The following is a 16,688-nucleotide window of genomic DNA, read 5'->3' as shown; positions in this document are numbered from 1 at the left end:
ATGAGAAGATCGATATCAGCCTCATGTTTGTGCATTGAGTACAGAGCTGGAGTCAGGAAGTGGTCAGCTTAGCTTAGCATAGACTGGAAAAAGAATGAAACAGCAAGCCTGGCTTTGTCTGTGTTATTTACACAGATATGGTCGATTTGCACAGGTTTTGGTTTTAACAAAAAGGCAGAATGGTACCAAACCTGGCAACCTCACTGTGACAAAAAGACTTTGGAGGGCTGTGCATACTCAGCTGTGCTCAAACCCCACAGCAATTACTGAGCGTTAAAATTTTTAAGCTTATTTTTCACTTTTGACAGGGCTAGGCTAGCTATTTCCCCCTTGCTAAGCTAGGCTAAATACATCCTGAATTCAGCTCCATACTAAAGCACAGACATAAGACTAATATTGACTGTCTCATCAATCTCCGAAATTAGACAAGTGTATTTTTCAAAACGTTGAACTATGCCTTTAAGATACATTGTACCACCATGTACAATGATGGCTTATTGTAAAATAAACAATATCCAGCACATGCTTTGCCTGTGGAAAAGTTAAAAACTGCCTCAAGCTTTAACAAATCCACCTTGTAGCTGCAGCCACAGAATGTGACTTCCATAAATAAAACAGGGTGGGGTAAAATGTATGAATAATGAAAACAGAATACATGTGTTAAGATCTGTCCAAGCAAAAAGAAAGAAAGAAAGAGAGGTCCACTACTTGACTCTTGTATTCAAACAAAACAGCCAGGATGTGGTGTTTCTAAAAGAATTTATGGTTGTAGTTGTTTGAAAAAGTGACCACAATTCAGCACTGAAGAAATAAATGCACGTCAAATGCCAAACAGGTCAACCGGATGATGTTGATGAAGACACCAAGGCTACTCTGAGGACCCCAGAGTAGCCTCTGCTGTTCCACCTCAGCATGATACCTTAAAATACAAGGAAATAAAAACACAGGTCTTTGATGTGCTGGAAGGATGACAACAGTACAGCTGTCTCCTCGAAGCTGTGAGGGAGCCCACGTAACATGGGGGACTTCTCTGTTGTTTGTGCCTCGTTACTGAAGCTCTGCTGAGATCAAAGGCTCAGGGAAGCTTTAATTAGAGGGCGAGCGGTGTCTCAGGTTTCCTATGAACCGGGACCTCCCACCAGTCTGCCGTTTGTTTGCACAATGTCACCTGGATCCACTGAGAAACTGCATTACAAACTTTAAAAGGGACAACTATTACACGATGTGGTTAGAGATTGCAGATTCCACAGAAATAATGATGCAGGAGCAATGATAGGTGTAGGGGTACACTACCCTGCAGATTGTGAGGATTTTGCAAAGTGTCTTCAGAGTTACACTAAAAATGTAAATCAGCAGGTAGTCTATCATTATGATCATCAAAGTGTGTTGAGTCAGTGGAGGCAACAAAAGTAAAATCTGAAAAATTACTGTTTCACAGCTGGCCTCAATAGTAGAACCATAAGCCTTTAAACACTATCAAAAGAAAATGACTGCTGTAGCTTCCTGTTTGTTTGTTGGGGGTTCGGGTGATAATTTAAAGACCACACCCCCATACAATCAGAAGAAACCACAACCATAAACAGATGTTAATTACTTTGAGAACGAATAAAATAGCCTCACTTTTACTTTCTGAATCTGGGAGGTTAGACAGTCAGGGTTTGCAGTAAAGTGGAGCAAAAAAAGAGAGAGGCGAATCAGAGATTGAAAAAGTCGCACAAGCTTAACTGACACAAAGGCGCTCCTCTGAAGAAAAGCCACTTTGTAATTTAGGCCTGTGGTGAGTTCATGTGACTCCTGCAGCAAAGGAGCTCATAATCTTTTAGGGAGTTGTCATCTTTGTGGTGGAAAAGGCAGCAGAGGCCCGGTTTCAGTCATGAAGCCACAGTCTTCAGACGGGAGAGTGAAGGCATACTGATCTGAAACTGCGGTGACCGAGGCTCCTCCGCATTACTCTTAATTCACAAAACTAAACCACAGGAGCCCAACAGAGTTTCATCCCATCAAACGCAAAGCTGAATATATACTGTATATATCCAGCATATCATGCAACTAAATATACTTTGTTGTCAAATGAATGGGTTAATTGAAAGTGAAAGACTGTTTATATAACATGAGTGACTGGAGACCCTGCTGCCTGATCTGACCACTATGAAAGATCTGGATTGTGTTAGCGGTGAGTTCAAACTTTTGTTTTGTTGATCAAAGAAAAGTCACTGACCTCTTCTAGTAGAGGTCAAACATCAGTACAGTAGAAAGTAAAAACAGGTTGAAGCAGTCAAAAAGACACTTCAGGGGCGTAAAAGAGACAAAGAAATGGTTAAAATGTGGATCTAACCGATCTAAGGATTGGTAGAATGTCCATTTGTCAAAACGTGTAGCCACACCCAGCCAGTAAAAGTTTAATTGAAGTTTTACTGTACACAAGTAAGCTTTTACCTTATTTCACCCTGTATGTTATATCCCACATTTCTCATGACTTCCTATATTATTTAAAATATTGGTTTCTTTTCAATCTGTTCAATTTCTTTTGGATTTCCTCTCAGCCCAAAACACCTAAAAGCCATATTTTTTCCCCTCTCCAACAACAAAGCACCTCTGTTTTCGACCGTATTTGAAAATAACTTCAAAGACCTCAAAGATTACAGCATAACTACTGTGACATTACAAGTCCATTGTGGTTCTGGTGGCCATAGATAAATCTAAATAATTGCTATTAAAACAAGGTGTCGCTTCAGTTGTTGAATACAGTTGTTACTCTATTTTATGACTTAAATGTGGTTAACTGTACAAGCACTCTCGTTAGAAACGCCCTGACAATCAGATTTAGCTTTAGTGTGATCATAGCATGTACCTTCTTGAGTAGCCGTGTGGAGTCCTCACTGATCTGCATGAACCTCATAATGACGTTGTTGAGGTAGATGTCGCTCAGTGTGGCGTGGTCCTTACTCTCCCTCCTCACCTGGTTCAGCAGCAGGTACCAACAGTTGACTGGGGACAGCAGGTTCTGGTCTTTCCTAAATAAACCAGGGAAACAGTCAGGTGTCAGATCAGTGGAATAATTAATATCCTGGTGACTCGTTTACTACGTGTTTCTAATACGAATAAGAAAGAGGAAGCATCAGTGTGTATGAGAGAAGCTGTTATGTAGGATGCTTTAATGACTCATTGTCTTAGACAGCTTGTCTGCAAAGTTACGTGTATAATAAATTAATAAACAAGAACACACGGTCACAGACTTAAAACCCACTCTATAGTTTGCCAGTATTACTCAGACGAGCAAGCAAGCATGTACAAGTACATGTATGTGTTTATGGTTTGCGTCAGTGCATTTCAACATTTTCCTATGTGTCTGTATCCATGTCAATGTCTTAGCCCTAATTTCTTTAGACGACATTTGCCATTTTCACAAGGAGACTGTGGCACTTCCTCGACTAGCAGGATGTCTACAAACACCTCAAGTGCACCAGGGCCTGTTACAGAAGTAGAAGAGAGATGCATCATAGGCCTCCCTTGGCATTAAATGTCCCATATACTGCTGGTTCTGGGCCTGAAAAACTCTCCATATATTACATGGACTATGCAGTTAAGTTGGAAATACTTTGTAGCAATGACATTTCTGGGGCAGAACTCTTGCAATGCTGTGAGCCAAGCTGACTTCCTACAACCAGGGAAGAGTGTGCCACAGGCTTTAAATACACTTAGTGAAATGAAGTTGGAGAAGCCATGGATGAAGTGAAGTTGAAAAGTTGAATTACGTATAAACTGTGACAGCAGAAGACAGGCAAGCAAGGGAAGAGAGGACACAGAAAAGGGGAAAGATAGAGATTTGAGTGCAAAAAAGCTAAAGAGTAAAATAGTGAGCATGAGAGCGGTTTCCTGTGCTGTGTGCTGGCTGCTTCCAAGCTAACTGTGGGACATTGTACAGGCCAGAGCAAGCTGAGGCCCTGCGTAAGCACTGGCCTGATGGCCAACTTCCTCTGGGTTAATCTATAACATTCCTCCTGCCTGCTAAGAGCAGCACAGAATATGAGTGTGTGTTTGGGTGACGTTTTATGGTTGGGTCTGGCAGGAACCATATGGAGACTCGCCTCTGCTTTCCCGTCACAAAGTTAGTTTGCATAGACAGGCAGCACTTGTCAACACAGGTGAAACTGTGACCCAGCCCTGAACTAGCCTTCAGCCCTGGCACAACATCTGCTGCACGAGCAAAAACGAAGCATTTCTCAAAATGAATAACTGGTGATCAACCAACTGAAATGTTCCCTGAGACTCTGCAAAAACAGGAAGCAAACTACATTTGATAAAGGCAGAGCCAAATACACTGACATGAAAAACATCCGAGAGCACAGTCGTTTTTCAAAGACAGCAGGAAAACAGTGAATGAAAAAACTGATTTAGCTAAAAGCGGAGTGATGTACTGATGCCACATGCCCAGGCTGCAGGACACGTGCGAAGGAAGAGAAAGCTAGGATTGCTGGACAGCATCTCTCTCTCTCACACTCACACACACACACACACACACACACACACAGAGTCAAAGAGCAATTACCATAAATCCTTTCTGCATTATGTATCAGCAGAGTGCAATACTTCCATTCTATGGCACTGAATCTAGATATGTAAGGACAGCACGTGTGTGTGCATGTGTATTTTTATTAATTCATGCTGACTTTTACATGTGCAGATGCATAATGTCCAGGTGGCCACTGACATGAAGCTGGCCATAGTACATCATGAGCCTCTGCTTAAGTGTATAAAATAACCTAGATTCCCAAAGGAGTCATTTGCTTTTGCTTGATGTCCCTCTTTCCATCTGTGACCATTTTGTCCCAGTTGTGAAAAAATTAAGCTAATTTGATGCAAAACAGCTCAAGTGAAAGCAGCCTATTGGAAGGATTAAGGAGTATTTTCAGTCAGGACTTGAATTGCTTGACCTGTTCTCCTCTTTGCTTCAACCCATCTTATTCCCCAAAGCACAGCAGGACTTGTCACTGTGAAAGGTTTGACCTAATTCAGCATCAGTCAATGCGTAGGTACAGTATGTCACACAATAGACAATCAACAAAAGTAGCACCGTTCCTTCATATGAAGTCCATTTTTAAAGAAAATGAAAGGCTACACCAAACACAGGAATGACCCAGGATTCATTATAAAACAGTCAAAGAATAAACTAAAGCAAAATTGTGTCACACAGTGGACTTGGCAAAATTACAGAACTGTGGGGGGAAGTCATTGATGTACCCAAGAGTTCCCACGAACACATCAACAGTTATTAAAGTACCTTGTATGTTTGTTATTGGGCTGACCTACTAAATTAAACTCGATGCCTACAGTGAAAGGGGGACAGAACGAGAAAACAAGGGGCATACTGACACAGGCCAAGATGACAAAAAAACCTCTGGGAGTTGCTTACCCCCACATAATGGCAGGAAAATCTCTCAATGTCATCATTTCCCCCTCGGCCAGGGCAGGAACTGGGTCAGACAGACTCACAGACAGATAGACTAAAGCACAGGTATGAAAAGGGAAACTAAGGTCCAGGGGAGTGAGGGAATGAAAAAATAACTAATTAGCAACTTACTGCCTCCTATCAATGTGTATATATGTGTGTGTTCTGTCCATTCATGCAGTCTAAATCCAGGAGTCACTGGGTCAACATCAACATACTTGCACTCTCATACAGTAGCAGGATGCTGACAATATAATAGTAATAATAGTATAATTACCACTCCAGTATACAGGGCATTGAAACAGGAGCCCTTATCAGCATCAGAGGCAAAATGGCAAAGTCCTCTGGTGCCTTCCTGATAACATCTTTCATTAATAAACTGCGGTGGCAGCCTTTATACAGTAGCTGCAGTACAGTGACTGGCAATCACTTGCAATGAAGGCGTATGGCTACTAGTCCAATTTGGACCAAGATTATCACGTAAAGAAAGGTAACAGTTTGAAATGTTAAAGCATGCAACAGGGGGCCAAAGCCTAATTAATAATTCTGGTTCTGTGAATAAGTTCAAACACAAATGGTGTTAAAATGTTATCAACTATTTGCTCCTCTTTGCCACTCAAGCTGAATGCACTGTAGATAGTAATGTCTGGCAATATATAGAGTATGCAGCTGCAGCATGTTCTACACTTTCTTTTTATCCTTACAGCCAAAGAGAGGAAGTCCCTTAACTAGGAAGTTAATTCTGAATAAAAGCAGCATATTTAAGATTATCCCAGCTGTGGCTTTGGCATTATAAATAATTCAATGATCTCTGCTCACCATCTCCATGTCCCTCCCTGAACAAACTTTGCATAGTACAGTATCTGGTTTGCGAACGTGTGTGTGTGTGTATGAGAGACAGAATGTTTGCCCATATTTGTTCATTTATGTGTGTGTTTTGCAAACAGCCACTGAAGCACAAATGGGCTAGGAAGACAGGACTGAATGGCTCTCCAACAGACTGCCGCTGTGGACTGGACACTGTGATGTGGGTCTGTTGTTTTGTTTGCTCACAGGAAGGAAAAAGGAAGACACTAGTGGAACTGAACTTTTTCCTCACAGAGACATGTTGCTGTTTTGATCAAAATAATACATCATGTTGAATTGTATGTGTTCTGTAGAGTTTCCTAACTAGACTATAACAGCTAATTATCATGTTTAAGTCACTAAACTGGACATTGGACCATTAACATCACTGCAGTACTTGAACTAATTGTGCAATATTCTCTGTTTAATACTGCTGTGTAATAGACTCTGTTTTCAGTTTAAAATTCCATATTTATTGATATTTATTCATACTTCTATTACTGCTGTGCAATATCCACCATCTCATAATCATCTTAATAAGCTACACTTAACTTGACAGTACTCATTATTGCACTATTACTTATTACTTATATTATTACATTGTATTATTATACCGTACCATACTTATCAACCTCTAAATCCACTTTTGTACTATATACTTATTTTAGCTTTTATACTTTATATCCACTTTCTACTTAATTTATCTGACCTGTATTATAGTGTACTATATTTTGATTTGCTTAGTACTTCTATTCCTGTGTGCATTGACGTGATAGTGAGCAGCTGTAACAAAAGAGTTTCCCCTCTGGGATCAATAAAGTATTTCTGATTCTGATTAACCGTGGCTTTACAGTTTTTTCCCCATAACTTCGCACTGCATTTACTTCTGGTGGTAATGAAGAGGAAAAACAAAACTAACAGCAGAAGCACACAAGGGTCTCTTCATATGTAATTCTGGAACAAAAAAAAAACAATGTTTGATGTATGTGCAATTGTAGTCAAAGTAGTGTTACACATTCATGCCAGTAACAAAATGTAGGCTAATGTAGGAGTGTGTTTGGGTTTTTGCAAACAAGGAAAGAATTTTCAGAATGTAAAGCAAATCTGCAGCAGAACAAATAGCAGTAGCTTCTGAATGTGGCAATAATGCCAATAAGAAAATAAATAAACCTTCTGCATTGTTACCTCTTATGTCATAATGAACTATTGTGTTTATGTATCCCTGTGAAAAAATAAGTATTCTCACAATCATAAAAACCGAGTAGAGCTACACTTGTCATTCAGTAACAAGCACTATTAATTATTAAAAAGGCATCAGCCATCTTCCACTGCTGTCTTGCCACCAGTTTTGTCAGACTCCAACACAGAAGTACAGCTCAACACAGGGAACTTCCCCTGAAGCAAGATGGATTCCTCTTCAGCAGTGAGCTGGCGCAATACTCCGACAGGTGGCATAAAGTCTGTTCTTTCTGGCAGACACTAACTTTATCTCACTCGATTCTGGGCTGAACTCCTACTGTGCCAAAACCTTTTCCTAGCTCGAAGGAGCATGAGAGTGAGGCAGATGTAGACCTGTATGGTGCAAGAGCAGAGAACTTGCTTCAATCTCCAGTAGCGATACCTCCAGCCTGGTCATGAACACCATCAAACACAAATGGCAATGATCGCAGCTTGCTGGGAAGCCAGTGTGGGATCATGTATTTGTAGCTTCAATAGCAACATGTCCTGTACGGACGGGGGGTGGGACCATGTAGGGATAGCATCAACCTCCATCTATGTTTCGCCCTATTGGTAAAGATTCTTAGCGGCAGCTGAAACAAATACTCCATGTTTATCGAGACAAACTAAACATGTCACACAGCGTATAATGCACTCTTGACTGGTAGAATGACATCTTGTCTTAACATCAGTTATGTAAACCCAATTAAAAAAATGCAGCTCCACTGTCAGCCACAGCAGTGACCCCCTTTTGAATTCAGCTTGTCTAGACAAACTACCCACAGATTTAGCTGCTCATTTTAATGCAACTTTAGCGTTTTCCTTCTTCGCCTACCAAGCTGACCTGTCATATGAATAGTGGCTTACAGCTACAGACAGAAGGAAAACGTATTTTTCACACCACAGATAAGTCTGTCCAATGAAAACAACCTAGAGAATATGAAGAACACGTGCTTACTGTACGTGCGTTGTTTATGTGAATACAAAAATATAGGCCACATGATTTAAAGCCCACAGGAAGGCTTTTAATGTAATTCAGATGTCTTGTATTTACTTACTTACTTACTTATGCTCCTAGTCACCTGCCAAATGTTTAACCTGTGAATTAAGTGCCCAGACTGTACATCACGCAATGAAAATCAGAGCGCCTTACCAGAGTCCCTTCACCAGTTACACACATGGGCACATGCAGCTGCTAGAGCCATTGGAGCTTCAGACAGAGAGCAGGGTCTATTTGCAGACAGCGAGGACAAACATGAGCTTTATTTTTGTTCCCACCACAAGTTCAAACAATATGCTAATGTTGGCTTTTTCCATGAGCAGACTCCTACAGTGTAATAAGGCCAAAAACTACACCATGCGTAACTGTGTCAAGATCCTCAGGCTCAGAGTCAAACTGTGATGCATCGTGAAGATAGAAGGAGAGAGGTGAGGGAGGGAGACAGAGGGAGAAAGAAGAGGCAGATGGAGAGAGGAAAAGGTGACAAACAGTTTGATAAAGAATCTCTTTTCATTAGACCTTATTTCTTATGTATCTCCACAGCCAGGATAACTCTCTATGAGACAAAGACCAAATGAAATCCAAGATTTAGCTTAGTCTTGTTTATTATATATTTCAAGACATAAATCATAATTTTGTTACTTTTAGACTGTATTTTATTTAGGCAAAGTTCTGGTATAGCTGTTTGTGTTACAACATTAAACATTAAACACTGATGCCTTGAGAAGTTTGGCATATTTTGTTTCACATTTAAAAAGGTGTTTTTAAACAAATTAAACAAATAAAATTTTTTCTTTATTTTCTTTGTTGTAAATGGGAAAACCTTTTTGTTTTGTATAGATGAATTTCCAATGCTGGAGAGGTAAAGAAAGGACTAAGAAAATTAGAGCAGTCTGGCACTAGAATTTCAGAGGACATAATATTTGCAATAAAGAAATTTGAGAATGATTGAAAGATAAATGATGTCACCACTGAGCTGCTTTTTCATCTTTGTTTGACTGGCTTTGAATATGAAACAAAGACTGATATAGCTCATCAACACAATAATCCCATTAGAACATAGAGGTCTGATCAACATTACAATGAAATCCAGTAGGACTTTGATCTGGCTGCCACAATAAAATAACCTTTTTAAGAATTAAATGAGACCAGCAGACTAAGAATGACAATTCTTGCAAAGACAAACACTAAGACAGCGTCTCCTCACTTGTACTGCTGGTGATCCTTGGTGCTGCGAGTCTTTGCCATGAAGCGTTCGGCCAGTTTCTCCAGGTTTCTAGAGTATTCCATCTCAATCTCTGCCTTCTTCCTGAAGAAGTCCTGGAGGTCCTGCAGCAGCTGGACCCTCATCTCTGTCTGCTGGTCCAGACATTTCTGCTGCTCCACCAACTGGGCCCGGATCTCTGAGGAGACCAAGGAGGAGAACAAATAGATTATGATGGAGCCATAACCTGAAGGCTGAGAAATTAGGTTGATATATTCTATAAATTTAGAATATCAGAGCTACACAAACTCTAGGTTTACATGGTAGAAATACACTGTACTGTGTCCATCTTCAAAGTAAGGTCTACTCTCTATCTTTTCAGACAGAGTGGCTTTTGCTTTACAAGGACACCATCTTTGAGTGAGGAGGTAGTGTAGTAAATCCACCAGCACACAAAGCCAGACAACCAGAAAAAGGAGTTTCATCAACAAGCTACAGATGATTAAATGTGGCTATTATAATATATATAATATTATAATCAGTTATAATTGCAACAGTCACATTTGAAAATTACACTCTCTTATACTCTACATCTTAAAATATTTAAAAACCACCGACTATTAAGGTGATCAACCCAAATTAACAAATCGGCATGCAAACATACATCTAAAATCTATCAATTGGTATAAAAAGCACAAAGAATCAGCAAGACGAGTAGTTACAGTACAGCACATGTACACATCAGTACTACAGAACAGCCCAAGGCAGCTTATTAGCCCTCAGTTATGAGTCTTCTGAATGCTTGTAGAGATGTGAGGTGGGCAAAACAGGTCTCAGGTAAGGCTGAAAATAACTCCAGGATGAATGGAACCTGATTCCCATCACACACACACACACACACACACACAGTCATTAGTGCATAAAAACCCAAGCCATTTGCATAGGGGCGACAGAAGGTCTCACTTAAACTAGTTGTACGTGCAGGTAAATTACCCTCCTGAGGTTCTTTCTGAGGAATCACAAACCTTGCAGAGCGCCCTTCATTTAAATTTACATCCTCAACAGGACAACTGGGATCTAACACACACACACACACGCACACAAATTGTTTCCTCTGTGTGTCCTCTCTGGTCAGGGCCATGTATAATGGATTTCTCCTAATGGAAGGTAGCCTGGGCCAGACATCTTCAGCAGAGGAAACAGATTAATGAGGTGATTTAGAGCCATGCGGACACCAATAGAGATGGCACAGAGTGATCCCTCATGTTAAAGGCAAAAAAACACTAAGGCTGCAACATGCCTTCACAAATTATTTGTACAGCTCACTGGACTGGATGTCATTAGAAAAGGTAACAGCTTGTTAGGTCTTACTGGCTGTTTCTTGGCACACTTACAAAATATGGAAAATAACAGTTATTAGATCAGCTGAGCAGGACTAGGATAATTGTTTCAGAGCAAAGTTTAATGTGCATCATATTGTCCTCACTTACAGTTGATGTGGTAATGACAATGCAAATACTAATATATAAAGATCAGGTACTCAACAGAGGGTACTGGCACCCTTTGAGAAAAGCTTCAAACCTCAAGGAAGTGTTCTGAAATATGTGTAGTGGAATATCGGACCGTCATTCAAGAAGCAGAACCTCCAGTTCTGATTTGGTGGAGTTTGATATGTGGTGACTCTTAAAAGGTGTGTGATCCATTGTTTATGAAGCCACTCTTGGTTTTGTAAGCTGTGTGGCATTGTCATCCTAGCATATGGGAAACACTGTGACAGAAGAGTCTGCACCATAACATGTACCCGTTTTTTTCAAATTAATCATACTATCTGTTTACTATACAAAAGAACTAGGAGAAGGAGCTGCCAGTGAATGTGTCCCAAAACGTAAAAGGGAAAAGATAAATTGATTGGGCTACTACATGAATACACACAAACAACATTTTGTCTGATAGTTTCAATTATTCTATGACTCAAGCCAGTATGGGGTGAAGACATCAAGACTTTCTGCTAGTAAACCAATTTATATAAACAGAAAAAGACAGAGAGACTGTATACTGCAGACCTAATTAATTATAAATCGATGTCAGTCTGATCCCAGCTGTCTGGATCACTGGTTGTATGATGAGCACCATGATGTCTCCACTATGAGATTTGCAGTACTGTTAGGCATCTTAACTTCAAAGTTAATGTCAGCAATTTTCAATTTGTTTTGTTGTTATTTTTTCAAATGATGACCTGAGCACTACATATTTTGTCAGTCTAAAATAGACATGTTTTGGAAAATATAAATACTTTGTGCCACTATACTACGTGCTTCAAATTAAACACAGCTTTCTTAGCATTTATCACCTATCTTAGGAGAAAAACCTGGTGCAGTGCAGGAATATTACCAGTGCTTAAACTGTTAACTGTTTATTGAACAAACTGAGTGAAAATAATTTGGTTGTTTTTGCGGCCAATAGACTGTAATTTGGTCACTGACTATTTTTCCTGACACTTGCTGCTTCCAACATACACTTTCTAACTTACTGTTGTGTAGCAGTCTCTGTGATTGGGATTTACTGTAGTTATTGCAACATTAGAAATCCTTTTTCATGTGCAGCTGCTCTTGTAATTGTCTACCTCCCTGTTTGTGGCAATAGCACTCACTATGACCACCTAATGAGCTGTAAAGTGAAAATTTATTTCTATTTATTTCCATGAGAAAGTCAGCTTTTGTAGTCAACATCATTTGAACTAGAGACTAAACTTAACCAGAGCTAGGGGAACCACAATAGTGAAAACTTATGCTTGGCCAAGAGTTTGGCCAACCTGCTATTAATGAATACTCTCATTAATATGTAAGTAAAGTGGAATGAAACAAAGATATGTATTTGAAAAAAAATCCTTAAGAGCCTTTATGGCATACCATCAATACTTTAGTACGTCAAGCTACTTAATGGCCAATCAACTGCTGACTCAATTAGAAAGCATTCAGTTAAAGAGGGGCGAGAGCAGCATTGGTGTGTATCTGTGAGCAAGTATGGGAACGTGTCTTTAATGCTGTAATCAAATTAACAAAAGGCTCTGCTCCATTCATCAGCATTAAATCTTTTCACAGTCTTGATATATTAACGATTTACTTCGGGTCCATTAGAAACTGTTGATTATTTTTTGCATTTCCAAGTAGCAACTCCTTCTGTCTGGCACTCACAAGGAAATAAACCACTTAGATAGAGACAGACGGGACACAAGGGAGGCGTTTCAGCAATACTAAATCTGAATGAATACTTATCACAACAGTTACACTCTCAACCACAGTGAACCACGAACATCATTAATGTGGACGATGGGATTTCAACAGCAAAGCAGAGGCTTGACTGCAATCAAGAACTCAAAACTATAACATCAAGAACATCAGGTCTTTGACGAAACTGGAAGACCACCAATGAGCACTAAGAAGGAGTTTTAAATGTCCAACAGGCCATTTTGATGAATGGGTAAACCTTGCAATTGCTTCCATCTCCAGAGGATGTGGGGATTAAAACAAAGCTACCATGGCACTGACACAAAGAAGATCATTTGGATGGATGGAACATTTAACACAATTACATTCATGACTGCACTCAGAAACTCATTAAATCATTAATTTTCCAAGTCAAACATTGGCCACTGAAGCTGTACCACCAAGTTGAAGTTTGGAGGAATTAATGTTAAAAGGCAAGCACCTGTCAGAGGAAATTACAGGTTTGGCACTTCCTGAAACTAGGACGCACTATGAACAGTCAACCAGGGCCATGACCACAGAAAGGCAGATACATATGAAAATGCATATGTTTCTTTTTCTACACTAAGCTGGTGTTTTTCAACCCAGAATCAATGCTTTTTAAAACTGCTTTCCATATGCCTGCACCCGCATGTTAAGAAGGCAACTTTCTATTGCCGACAACTATCTCTGTGATTGCAGATTTTGAATTTCAATGTAGCAAATCACACAAGACAGCTGTTGCCATTTATCTGTTTTTCTGTTACCGTTGTCAGATGAATCTGCAAACATAAAATAGGGATTCAATCAGTGGTTACATTACAGCTGCTCAGGAATTGCTGATCATCTTGGTTAACACGTAGTCATGATCAAATCACAACATATACTTGTAAGATACTGAAAAATACAGTGTGACAAGGAGGACAACTAAATTGTGTGAATAAATTGTCTGACTATGATAAAAACACAATAGTGTCAGTGATCATCAGTGAAGGTTTAACCTGCAGACACCAAACAGAGTAAAGCTGGAATTATATCTCCAAAGATATATACATAAATGTCTCTGCGAACCTACACAAAAGAGGGGTGTTATAAGTAACTGTAGGTCACAGAGGCTTGCAGAGGAGCTGACGAGCAACAGATCCCAAATCTCAACAATTCGTTGTGTGAAAATGCGCATAATGAAGCAAGATGACATCAATGTTACATAAGTTGTACTGTACTTACAAGTTAAAAAGAAAGAGTCATTCAAATGTCTCTGAACAACCCCTGTGCACTTTCGCCTTAGTGTACCCAGGAGAAGCATGTTTCAGTCTTAACTGAGGTGCGTCAGGCTCATCTCTCACCAGATGATGGCTGTAATGCACAATATTTTCATTTGCCAACCAAAAGAGAGTAAAACAATCAAAAAACATGGACAAAATCATTTTCACATATAAAAAGTGTTGTCAAGTCTATCGGCCTTAGTGTGGCCATGACTTTAGTTTATGATCTGACAATTACATAATAGAAGTTATTTAATTCCATAGCCAGATATTTTAAAAGAATAACTAAGCCACTTTTGTGTTTGACAGCCCCCTTTGATCATACTGATGCTTCATATGAATCCCCTGCTGCAGGCAACATCAGCTGTCTGACTGGTTTCTTACAAAACTAACACGGCCAGCATATTGGCACACAGGACCTTGCACTTCTTTAAAAATCTAACCACTGTAATCCAATATTTTTCTCAAATTAGGTCCATCTTACTGCCATAGCGAGTGTTTCTCTACTATTACATGATGCATTCCTGTCGTTCTGAGGTCATCTGTATGGTAAACACGTGTGGAGGTCTGTGTGCCGAGGGATTTGGAAGTGGGGAGTGTGTGTGTGTGGGGTGGGGGACAATCAAAGCCCTCTGTGATCCCTTTCAAACTGGGGAGCTGAGGGGAGATGAGAGCACCTGTGCACTGTGTTGAGAAATGACGTTAATCTATCTAGCAAGCAAACAATCTGACAAAGCTCCACGGGCTTTTATAACCATATTCAGGTACATGTTGACATTTGTGGATAGCGGCTTGCAGAATTAAAACAGAGCCTATAAAGTTGTCAGCAACAATTTCAGCTGACTGATGGACATCCAGTCAATGTGGCCCAGAATGCACATGATGTCGATATGGACAATGACAGAGTGCTTTTTGGTCTTTGTGGTGATCAGTTTGGACCAAAGCCCTTTTGTTTCTGACCTGGATGTTATCCAATTGCTCCTTTGAAGGCCACATCACATACTTCCCATAACCCCATTCATGGTGACAAATATGTCCAAAGTTGCAGTTCAGAATGGCTTCTGATTTGCCAGATAGGCCTGTTCTATTGTCAATGAAACTGCCTTGTAAGCAGGATGGGTACTGACCCACACAGTTGACCTACAGAGAGAGAAACTGGGCTACAGTAATAACAACTCACCCACTGTCAGAGGGCCACAAAGTTTTTTCTTTCTCTCTTGCAACAATATGCTCTCCCCTGATGCTCCCAATTAACCTTGCTATGAATCAATCTGTCTAAAAAGCATCTGTTACTTTTGCTGAGTGCAGCAACGTATTCCTCTATGGGTATCATACAAGACTGCAAACTCTCAGAGAGTTTCTACAGTTTTTCCAAGTTAAATACAGTTTCTACCAACAGCTATCTGGGACGTGCCGTACCACATCAGTCCCAGGGCTGTATTTCCACATGCAGAGTGGCTCATCAGCAGCACCTGAAATAGCAGCTGAGGCCTGGGGAGGGACGATACAGGAGGGTGCCCAGCCCAACCATCTGCTTCAGATCTAGGGTTTGGGACTAGGGGAGTTGTCCATGCCTCTTCTGGAGGCTGGAAACAAGACAGGATAAATACCATCAAAGTTAATTACGAAATGGCCGATCAGTTTTTAACGGCACACAAGCTTTCAATTACATCTGGAGTGGGATCACATGGCAGAAAGAGCTGAGTATCTCCAGTACATCTTCTTCTGACATTTTTTGAGTATTCTTATAATCTAACAAGGCTCTACTGCCATACTTAATTATAGCAGGGCTATCATTCATGTTCTTGCTTCTTTGATAAATGCATAACATATGGCATAAATTATACAAAAAGTAGTTTCATCCAAGCAATTGGGCTGGTAAAAGATGTGCCTACCACGCTGCTAATTTCCACTGAGCATGACTCACTACGCAGTGAGTTGGTTTTTAAGTTGAGTCTTGTGGTAAGCAGGGATCTGTTGTTTGATTTGGTTTACCTTCTAATGTCTGTACACATTTTTTTAGGAGCTTTTCAAACAATAGACTATACACTCATTTGTATTGCTGCCAGTGAAGAATGCCTTGTTGTTGTTAATTCATTAATGTGCCAGCACAAAAGAAGATCTTCACTTTGAATAATCAGTGCAAACCATATGACAATGCCATGTTTAGATTATATATTAAAAATAGAAATGTACAGGAAGGATTGTAGATGTGGGAGATATTAAGATGTGGACTCATGCCCATGGCAACACATGGCACACACCTGTGCCAATGAAGCTACCAGCACAATCCACGCAGTCACAGTGTTCAAGAGACTCCCACTGATGAAAACTGATGAGGCTCATTCCTTAGCATTCTTTTTTGGTTGGATGTTCGAAAGCCAGATGTAAAATACACTACTGTAAGCACTCTGAACCTCTTGGCCGTTGTCTTCTCTCTTCACCTGAAGCTCTCTCTGCC

At 40.1% G+C, this 16,688-nt stretch overlaps 1 protein-coding gene across 5 annotated transcripts in view; it reads right to left on the bottom strand.

Moving 5' to 3' along the window:
* The window catches only part of srgap1a (SLIT-ROBO Rho GTPase activating protein 1a), an 88,166-nt gene that overhangs the window by 43,775 nt on the left and 27,703 nt on the right, over nucleotides 1-16,688 (bottom strand). For all 5 annotated transcript variants that reach the window (XM_044194598.1, XM_044194596.1, XM_044194597.1 and 2 more), the window contains exons 2-3: nucleotides 9,721-9,916; nucleotides 2,852-3,014 (exon numbers count right to left, since the gene is read on the bottom strand). In XM_044194598.1, coding sequence (XP_044050533.1) covers nucleotides 2,852-3,014; nucleotides 9,721-9,916 — 359 coding nt within the window. The remainder of the gene's footprint in view (nucleotides 1-2,851; nucleotides 3,015-9,720; nucleotides 9,917-16,688) is intronic.

Source organism: Siniperca chuatsi, linkage group LG4 (assembly GCF_020085105.1).
Source record: "Siniperca chuatsi isolate FFG_IHB_CAS linkage group LG4, ASM2008510v1, whole genome shotgun sequence".
Classification (NCBI taxonomy): domain Eukaryota; kingdom Metazoa; phylum Chordata; class Actinopteri; order Centrarchiformes; family Sinipercidae; genus Siniperca; species Siniperca chuatsi.
The sequence above is the reverse complement of the archived record's forward strand: the minus strand, read 5'-3'. Positions and strand labels throughout refer to the sequence as shown.